This window comes from Rhyacophila brunnea, unplaced genomic scaffold (assembly GCF_057557595.1).
Source record: "Rhyacophila brunnea isolate RB1 unplaced genomic scaffold, BYU_Rbru_1.0 scaffold_11, whole genome shotgun sequence".
Taxonomy (NCBI): domain Eukaryota; kingdom Metazoa; phylum Arthropoda; class Insecta; order Trichoptera; family Rhyacophilidae; genus Rhyacophila; species Rhyacophila brunnea.
Window position 1 is genome coordinate 41,131,161 of NW_028232763.1, and position 11,337 is coordinate 41,142,497.

The 11,337-nt window shown below is 30.8% G+C and overlaps 2 protein-coding genes across 2 annotated transcripts in view; one reads left to right on the top strand and one right to left on the bottom strand.

The window, feature by feature from the left end:
• LOC147078717 (uncharacterized) overlaps nucleotides 1-11,337 on the bottom strand; it is an 869,452-nt gene that overhangs the window by 411,572 nt on the left and 446,543 nt on the right. The window lies entirely within an intron of this gene.
• Nucleotides 2,922-6,367, top strand: LOC147078724 (uncharacterized). The gene is made up of 2 exons (XM_085957649.1): nucleotides 2,922-2,980; nucleotides 3,877-6,367. Exons 1-2 carry the CDS (start codon nucleotides 2,960-2,962, stop codon nucleotides 6,250-6,252), a joined length of 2,397 nt encoding a protein of 798 aa, XP_085813775.1. The 5' UTR covers nucleotides 2,922-2,959; the 3' UTR covers nucleotides 6,253-6,367.

Here is an 11,337-nt window from a genome sequence, read left to right on the forward strand (position 1 = left end):
ATCATTGACTTACTAGTGGATGCAGCGTCTCAAGAATACAAGAGCATTCATAAAAAATGGCTCTGCTAAAAGATATTTGAGTGTGATTATTCACATTTCATTATTTAAAAAAAGAGATAAAAATGTAGGTACACCTAATCATCATAATTTATGGCAACTATGGCGTTCATGTCTTTATTATGTTGCGGTTCCCACTATGACCGAGCTATAACGTGTAAGCTTTTAATGACGTGAATTTTGGGTCTGACAAAATGTACATGTTATTTTTCAATGAGTGTTTAGAGTCGCAGTATGGCCCGGTTGAGCCAAGTGGCGAATATCCATTTGACGTAAAAATTGTTAATACAATCTCACTTTGCAGAGGACCCATAAGACGCTATTTTTTCCGAACATGTCCGATCCTAATAAGATCATATTATGAGCCTACACAGAGTGGAATTGTGGATTTGAAGTGAAAGCATTGAACTATAATACGTATTATCATACTTACCTCAATCAAAAGACATTTTTCATCAGAAATTGACATGATATTTGTTCAGAAAATCAGTTTTTAAGCTTATTTTGCAGCTTTCAATTTTAAGCTTTTGAATATCGTATCCTGAAGGTTTTCGGTTTTTATAAACTCAACAATATAATAATAATAATAATAACAACAATAATAATAATTCTTTGATAAAAACACATTGTATAGTCTATGATACATAGCTATATAGGTATATGGCAATACTGTTCTGAAGGATATAACGCTCTTTTATTTTTATTTTCAAATCTGCTTTTTTTTGTTTTCGTATAATATCATTGATTTTTCTCTTACTGCCACTATACTTGATATCACACGTTTTTAAATGTAATCTTGAAATATTTCAGCCCAATAAACGCATATAACGCGGATTTTAATTTATTGGTTCCAAAGTTTGTTTTTTATGCAAATTTTAACCTTTTCATAATTTATTTGCGATTATTCAACTTAATTTATTTCCTCTGAAAAAGTCACTACTTTTTTTTAGTTTGAAATACAATGTTAAATTGAGGCACCTATTATTATATTATTTTTACAATTTGTTTTATTTTATAGCTTTTAAAGTTGTGAAGTGCACAAACATTCATAAAATTCACAATATCGCTGCAGCGAGATCTAATTTTAGTTGCAAAATAAGCCAAATACTAAGTTACTTAGGAACAGTAATGGATTTAGACGAAAAATGCCCAAAATTTGCTATACAAAATGTGACTGAATAAATGAGGTGTATATTTCCAAATACTGATAAGTCCACAAATTTTATTTTGAAATTAAAAATAGTTACTCATATTAATTAATCGATAACCCATTTTATTGCAATAATGTATTTATCGTTTTAAATAATCTGTTTCCGCAAATCATTAAGTTATAACAATTATTTTTGGATGTTTTCCTTGGATTTTAGAAGTAACAAAATTTGTAGGTTGTTTGTTTTAATTTCTCCATATATGGACTTATCGGCATTTCGGAATATACGTCCCAAATCATATATAAATAAGATTAACATCTGTTTACCGTTTAATACCAATCAAAATAAGACCGTTTACTGAGTCATTAATAGGTTGATCCATTAATATACCAGTGCGCATAATGTCCTCAGATTAATTATTCGGAGCTTGCTAAGTGACATTTATTTATAATTATTTCCCTCAACCAATAATATACAAATATGGCTTTTTACAGAATGATTTATAAACAATGCGATTTAACGTATAACAACACATCACATATAATTAGATTGCTTTCAAAAACTCTTTAAACGATTTATTTTCCGACTGCCTTTCTCCAAAGCATGCTCGGTTTTCATTTTCTTGAAGCTCGTGTGTAACTTCTGCTTAACGCATTTTTGCTTACTCTCACAAGGGATGGTTTACAGTCCTGAAATTTTGAAGAAGTTTGCGGCCATGACCTCTTCTGGATCAAAACTGCTTCCTTTTACCACGCTTATCATGCAAGGACTAATCAATTTCTAAAAATTTACTTTATTATTCGTTATTATTTATATATTTTTCTTCTCACTTCTTATATTTGCCATGTATTTTTATCTCAATTAATTATAACCATTTCTTTTATATTTAAATGTCATTTTGTGAACGTCCTGACCTTTACAATTATTTATTTTTAAATGAGTAAATAAGTATAAAAAATACTATTAAAATTTAAAATCTTGAAAATATTTTTTAATTGATTTTTGATTAAATGTTGATTTTAAACCAATATCTAAACTATCATACTATCTGATTTGTTTTATATTTACTATAGTTATTGATTTTTTTATACTATTTCGCTTCTAAAATAATATCAAGCTTATTTTATCTGTGTAAGATTTAAATTGCTCTCACAACCTATGAATAATATAGTTTATTATTTGTGTTTTAAAAATATGTAAACCTTGTCCAACAGGAAATCCATACAATACGTAGTTATTTATTAATTATTACATTAATTACAATCATTTTAAAATGTTACAACTCTAGATATTATGCATACATAATATTATTACGAATTGATAGTGATGTGATTATTAAAATATAAGTTAAAATCGTCATTTTTCTGTATAGAGTTTAGTTGAGCGATACGTACGTAGCTAAAAAGGCAGTCTAGATACGCACCTGTGCAAAAAGTAGATAAACAATGCAGTTGGCAACTTTGACCTGCGTCAAAATGTGTTTCACCAAAGTCTTAAGTGGCACATAGTCGACATGAGAACGTAGACCAAAAATAATAATGGCCGGTTGCGCAAGACAGCGGATCCCACGCGTAGGCGGCCTGAGTTCCCACAATGTCCTAACATGCCTATTGTGCCGGGAGAACCACGGAGCGAAGGTCGGCGCAGTACAGGGCGCAGGCACCAAGAAGGGGGCCCAAGCTATATAGGGAACCCGGGGGCGGGGCCTCGCTTAGTTTTCATTTTGATCTCTTTTCATGTAGTCCGATGTTATGATGAGTGCTCACATTGAGGTGGGTATTTTTGAGTGCACTTACACTTGCTGTATGTTTGTTTGTTTTAATTGCGATTCGTGCTACGCTCGAATGTCATCTGTGTTTGCGAAACGGATTTGTGTTGTGTTGTTATTATTCTCGGAATATGATTTTGTTGTTCTCGTTAATTTTTAGCGTCGTTTTTTGTGGCTAATTATAGTCAACTTTGATGGCATAATTGCGATGTCGTAAACGTTCCCATCTTTACCTGTGTGACATTACAATCTTTATTATACCATATACATACATTTTATACTGTGCTCGTTTTTTTATTGAGTTTTCACTGTGGATCTAATGTGAAACAAGATATATTAAACTATCCAGGAACCATTTAAATAGTACGGTGAAAAATCAAGGAAAACTTTTCAAAGGATTATAACCGACAATATGAAAACTTAAATATATACCTACGCTATTAAATTTATATGCGACTATAATTATAACCAACGTGGTTATATTATTATTACATATAACGTGATTCTCTGCTATGTTACATGCATTGAGTTATTAATCGATAACACCTTAAATATAAAATCTAGGAAGTATTTGAAGAAACAAACCTAGATATCTATTAGAAATCAATCGCTCTCTTCATACTTCTACTTCTTCGTTTTTTGGTAAACGTCATCTGATGTATATAAACCTCTCTCAACTCCCTTCACTGGGTCTGGTCCTTTGATTTCCACATTAAAATCTAGTAGGGGGTCTTTCAATTCTTTGATGTTTCATTTGGGGTGTCCATCTTTATACTTGTTGAGTATCCCTTCTATTAACTTGGCCAACCCAATGCTACTTTACTAAGTATGTATATTTCACCTTTAAAAAAACAAAAGTATTTTCCAGTATATAATGCATTTTTTTTTCTTTTTTTTCAGAAATCAACATGGTTGATTTTCCTATTAATCTGCATTCCACTACTGGGAATAGCTGCAGAAGAGACACAAATGGAACAGACAACAGTCAACACGACAGTTACCGAACCAAACAATAATTCAACCAAAGATTTACTGGCGTCGGAGACGGCAGATCCAAAGAAAGTAGAAATAGTTAAACAAATCCGACGACTCAACGAAGATGGATCATACACAGTGGGATACGAGGCAGGAGATGGAACATTCAAAATAGAAAGCAGAGATGTACAAGGAAACATCAAAGGAACATTTGGATACGTTGACGGAGATGGAGAGATTAAACGAGTGTCGTATTCTACAAGTAATAGTACTCAAACTCCCTTACTTTCTTCAATTCATCCACCAATAATACAACCAGTGATACGATTTAATAGAACAGCTGGAACCACAACAACAAGAAGGCCTACTCCGACTTTGATATACCCAAAGACGAGCAGTAATCCAACACGAGCAACTGTCATACAAGCAATACCACGTAGAAGACCCATCAGTGCTGTTAGTCATACGCCAGTTACAACTACTGAATCTTATAGAGTAGTTACGGGAAATTATCTTTCACAAAACTCTTCAGATGCAGATGTAAAAAATGCAAAACAATTTCCAATATTTACACCCAGAAATTCGCCTGATTCAAAACCAGTACAATTACCTTCCAATACTCCAATTACTGAGCCTAAAATATACAGACAAATTGGTTCAAGAATAACTGTTGATTCTAATAATGACACATCTTCAACGACTCCGAGTTATACCAGAACAACAATTGTCTATGATAAAACTATTGACAGAGCAAAGGACGCCAGTAAACCTATCAGAGCAAATACATTCAGAAGACAATTAAGTCAACCAAATTATGAACATGAACAAATGTATTCATTGCAACAATCTCCCGGTGATGACACTACTGATGTTTATGGAGGAGGTATCTCTGTAGGAACTGCCAGACCTCCTTTGTTCACAACCACCACAGGTAGACCAAGATTGGTTCCAATTCATACAATTCTTGCTGCACGGCAAAAATTGAATGAAAAGTTTTCTACAAGTTCTCCGCAAGTGCACGAAGACCAACAAGAAACTACATTAGAAGCGACAACAAATAAAATTGATGATGACAGCTATGTTACTGCAAACCCAGTTCCCATTATTCAAGTTCCTGTTTCATCTAATAATCTTGAACAACGTGTACTGGAACGACCATTTATAAAACATTACCCAACAAGTGTACCAGTCACACAATTCCGGACGAGAGAATTCTTAAGAGATAACCCAGGATCACCAATACCAATTGGTAATCAAAGAATTTTATTTAGGTATAATCCAAATATTCAAGTTGATGAAAACGGCCAGTTTATCAGACAACATGGTCCCCAATTAATTCCAGCAAATTTAATACCCATCCAGAATCCAAACAATGTTCAAGACGGTAACGCACCTGTCGATGGAAATCAAGATAACAAACAGAATATTATCGCTATACCTGTTCACCAAGGTAACATGCAAAATGGAAGATTTCAAATTTTTAATCCTTACCAAGGAAGAGACGATAACATAATTCCTCAGAGACTTCCACCACCTATTAATGGGTTCAGACCAATATCAGCTCCAGTCAGCACTAAAGATTTGAAACGACTACTGCAACAGTTGTTGATAAGACAAAACAGACTTCAAGCAATCATGGATATTCGTGAAGATTTTAATGCACCTGGACCACCGTATCAAAATAATGGATATCCACAACAAGGTCCATTATTTGATCCAGAATACAGACAAAATCCAAAATCTGTTTATGGTCCAAGATCGGCGGCATACAATCCACAATTTGCTGAAGGACGCCCATACAATAATTTTGTTCGGCCATCTCCTTACACCCAAAATACATACCCACAACAATATCAACAGCAGCAATATCCAAATCAACAAAATCAGTATCCAGAAAGGAATGATTATCGACCACAAGATGATGGATACAGAAACGACATATCCACATTTAACCCAGCTATCCCATATGAAAGTCAAAGATATATTCCGAGAAGGCGTTTCTATCGTCCAAGAGTATTCGATCCAAGGTACGAAGATCCTACAACTCCTGTAGATAACGAAGACCAAGTTGAATATCTACCACCAGACGTGCGCGAAGCCCTGCTGTTGAAGATGTTGATGCTGGCAATCCACCCAGATTTTGCAGCCATGCCATCGGAACCGCAAACCGCCATGACGACATCGGCTCCGGAATACAGGAAGAAGGTTAGGAATGTCCAAATTTTAGGCGAGGAAACGGAAACCAAAGAAAATCAAATAAAAAGAAATGACAGATCTATGAAAACTGAAAATGTTGCATAAGTACTATTAGATTTGTTAACACACAACACCTGTAATATATTATTATCATGTGAAAACATAATTTACCACTGTACAAACTGGTAACACTAGAATATTCATCAATAAAATAGGTAAGTAAGACACCCTGCATTTTTATTTTATTCTCAGTTTCAAAATATGTAATAATTTTGTTTTTATTCATACCTAATATTATTTTTACCCTATACCTACATTAAATAGGTATATTACACTCGTACATAATATACCCAAAACATGTGAAAATCTATTGAAAATATTCATATTTTCAATGATATTTGTTTATAACAAAAATACCAATAATATATCGTCGCCGTAGATATAATATATATTATATGAGGTCTTTTGTCAATTTATGATAATTGCGCCATTTATATTTCTCATTAGAAACATTAATTTCTTAATATTATACTAACATTATTATGTAAATCGAGCCATAAAATAAAATTAGAGCTTATGATATCTCGATACTCGAGAGTTCTCAAAGTCAAGAATATTTGTTTTTACAAGAATTCGTCATTGGTGTTTTTGATTTCTCAAGATTTTCGAGAAAATCATATTTTATGAAATTACCTCTTCTTGCCTTTTTTTTTCATTTCTTAAAAATAACGAAAAATTTAAGAAAATCCGTTTAGAATCAATGCTGAGGTCCTCATGAGAATATTCATTTAAGTTTTTTTGTTCATTACTTCTCAAGAAATGAGAATTCTCGAAATTTTCGAGACGAAATTTCTTGATCACTATCTCTACGTGAAATACTATCATTATTTGGGATTATTAAATGGATAGGTTCAGAAATTTTAGCATATCTTTAAATAATAACTATCTTTCACATAATTTGACTAAATATTAAAAATAATAAATTTACCAATCTATGAAGCATTATCCGTCAAAATCATTGCTAGTGATTTTGATGGATAATACTTTAAAAGACGGATATAATTATAATTTACAAAAGTAGATTGTTGCTATTTATTATGTACAGGCAAACATTTTATTTAGTATACAAACATTATTAAAATTGATTGTTCTCATGTTGTCTTCTCATAAAAACAATAAAATATTAGAGTTAGCATATCCAATTAAATTTACATGTCGTCACAATATTTGCGTAGGCGATTCTGGTTAATTTTATTACCAAACGAAATTAAAAAGTCGTCATGGGAAAATCACAAAATTCTCATAACAAAAGTATTTTTTAAATTATTGGTTAAATAAATTACATTCACACACAATTATAATTTGAACTTAGAAGTCAATTATTACTACCTATGATGATATTATTACATACCAGAAGTACATATTATTATTTAGGTAAAACAAATGACAATATTAGATCAATAATATTATATTTATTTTTGTATTCGGAGCGCTGTGCCTTTTAATAAATTAAATTTGTTTTCGTGGTAGAACTCCATTATAATAATTGTTTTAAAAAAATGTTAATTCTATGATATTTGATCAAATGATTTGGATCATAAACCTATCTTAAGAACGACACTAAGCTAATATTATATTATCGAAGTTCGGATGATTCAGAAGATGAGTTTATATCAAGAAACAGCTGTCAATAATAAATACTCAAGTATCGTAAAATTAATAAAAAACATTTGATTTTAAAATCACTATAATACTTTACTAATTTATTACTAATTTTAGGTTTCTAAAATGTTGCAAAATCAATTATACACTAAAAAAAATACAATCTACTACGCACACATCTCCTTACGAATGTGAACTGCGATTATTTTATTATTTCATGATTTGTATTATATTTTTCTACATAATCTTTTTTTCATTGTAAGTCTCTTAGTAAGATGTTTTGATTACTTATTATTTAGAGCTTAGACAACTAATTGAAATCAATTGAAAATTTAGTTTGAGATTGTTTTGAATATTATAATTTAATATACAATGTTTCTATCACTTGGTATTCACCACATATACCATAAATGCTGAATCTTTTGGAACGATTGGTGATTTATTGATTTTTAATGATTGTTTTGAGCTGGGTGTAGTCAAAGTCATGATTAATGGTAGTTTAGAATAATATGGAGTCTTTTTAAAGTGATTTTTATTGAATCTAATCGGCGCAAAGCCTTTTTTAATGACTCCACAATTCTAGCTTTGGGATATTTTTATTGTTTTTGTGAATTATGCGAGATTAAAGTTACGTGCAATATTAATATAAATTAAACTATGACAGTGATGACAAGACATGATCTAAGAATGCAAAAAAGTCAAATAATACATGATAATATATCATTTACCGAACAATTTACGAGAAGCATATTATTATTCTTGTAATGGAAAGTTTTCTCGTTGTCATATAAATGAGTAACATGCAATTTTACATAATTCTAATACTACGTTGCAGTATGCAAGATTATCACGTATAAATGACGGAAACTGAAAGCGTTTTTTGCCATTTTCAATCGTATTGAAGACATTTCCATGCATGCACCCCGACGACCGTGAGAATTGTACAGTTTTATCTTTTCGCTCTGATCTCATTATCTGAAATGAAAAGTTCACCTTATGAGCCAGGTTCCCAGTCATTTGCACAATATCTCATAGTAAGCGAGTACTTAGTTCACACCACCCAACCGTACGTTGAGAAAAAATGGTTTGCCAACTAAAATATGTGTCTCCATTGTGAGCGATTTCGTCATTTGATAATGTTACGTTTCAATCACATTGTTTTCCGCTATGTGGAACTTTCAGTTTCCATTTTTTTTTCTTTACAATGGAAACGCTTATTAATAATATGCTTTTAATTTTAATGTAAAGATTGTTGTACGAGTATCATATTGTTCAAGCCTGTGTGATATTTACGAATTTTCATTGAGTTATAAAACGAAAATGTTAAATAAGAGTATTCTTGTTTGACCTGGAACACTTTTTGAACTCAATCGTGATTTCAATTATTATGTATTCGTATTTTAAATTTCGGGTAAGTATACACTGGCAATAAAATTGGTCTATCGAGAAGTATCGTATTTATTGAAATGTCTTAACTGTAATTGGAGTATTTTTCTTCTATAAGTATTATAATATTATGGCAGATAGGTACCTATCTAATATTTAAACCAAAATACCATATTACATCTTTTTCGGACGAAAAAATATTTGCATACTTAAAATACTTTATCTTAAAATAAAAAATAGATAATATGAGTGGTTCACAAGCATAGTGAACTAAGTCCATTCTGGTTATTTTAGAGTAAGTTAGGTTCAAACATAATTTTTGAGCATTTCTTATTCTGTTATGGTTTCCCTTACATAATTACTTAAATGTACTCAAAATAACACTTCAGAATTGAATTACTTACTGAATTATAAATACTCAAATATTATGTTTGAACCTAGCTTACTCAAAAATAACCAGAATGGACTTGGTTCTCTATACTTGTGAAACACTCAATTATGATAATACTATCAAGACAAACGCACTAACGAATATTTACCACGTTATATGAATTGAGTTAGTACCTACCCATATTAAGTGTTTAAATACTTAATAATTAATATGAAAAAAACACCAAAATACTACTTTAAATATAAATAATCGTAATATAGAGTTACGGAAATAATGATATATTATCTATATAAATTATTATTTGTCTACTATCGACTGATGGTAGGTATGAGTAAAGGTTCATTTTTGAATAATAAGAGTCTTACATCAATTATAGATATACTAACATTAACAATAATTACATTCTTCAAAATTAAAATAGCCGAATCTGCATACAACATGGTAATTTGAAGAAACACACCTGGATGTCAGTTGGGGCTAAGTAGAAAAAGAAAATCAATTAAACATATTTTTACTTTTATAAATATATAGATTTGATAGGTATACCTTGATAATACGACCACTTACCAGAATATAATACAAATATCTATGAAATGATTGTATTACTAATTTACGTATTTTTGTATCTTTCCCAAGTATTCCGATAGTTTTTATTATTTTATTCTTTTAGTGTTTTATTTAGACATGAATTTTATCTCAATATTTTACGGCAAACTAATTCAATACAAATTTCCGGACACGCAAGTTCATATAAGCTGGTTTTAGCAGCCCGAGTTTCATCTTTCAGCATATTTACAGGTATTAGGTACTCCATATAAAACTTCCTCTTGAACGTAAACAATTTAAAAAGATCAAAGTCTGTTATTCTGCCCGTATAAGGAAGACGGCAGTAACTCGCAAAATTTGTGAAATTGAGTTATGAATGCCATTCGTTAGGTAATTTTGAAAGCTATATATTCTGTTCGCTTTAAAATCAGTATTATCACTACAATACCGTAGAAATCCTTAGTGAAAAATAGCCATCTTCTAAAATAATACATTTTTTTAGCAAAATGGCAGCAATTGCACCTATTCATTGCAGTTACTGCTTGTTTATTATTACTTTGTTTGTATTTTAACATCCTACTAATAAAAATTACCACCGTTTTTTATTAATTCACAGTACTAAAGTTTAAGATTATGTCATTATACATTATGTCATTTATCTCGAAAGTGTGTGAGAGTCAGTTACTACCTTCTTCCTTATAATGGCAGTATTGTTTGTACACTAAAATAACTAAATTTAATAAGCAATCATAAAAAATTGACATTAAGTATCTATAATTATTATAAACAATATAAAATATAGAGGTCAGTTGTATACTTCCATGCCATAGCTATATCTACCCTAGTTCAATAGAGAAACTACAACAAAAGAACTGTGTGTATTATAATTCAGTTAAGAAAAAGTTTAAAGAATCAATTTTGAATGTCGGATCAAATTGAAAGAATCATCATTACACTGTAATGTACCTATGTGCTATTTTTTTATTAATCTATAAATGGTCGTTTATTAGTTTTAAGCCTACGAAACTAAATCTAAAAAGCATAAAATTCCCTAAAAATGGAAGTTCGTATACGTATATTATGTAATGTATGTATACAAAGGTTGGTATAAATAGTGCCCGAAGATTCCACTAGACAATTCTGTGTTCAATTGCTCCGTTATCACACGTCCGTACCGCACGGTTTCCATCATAGATAATATACTC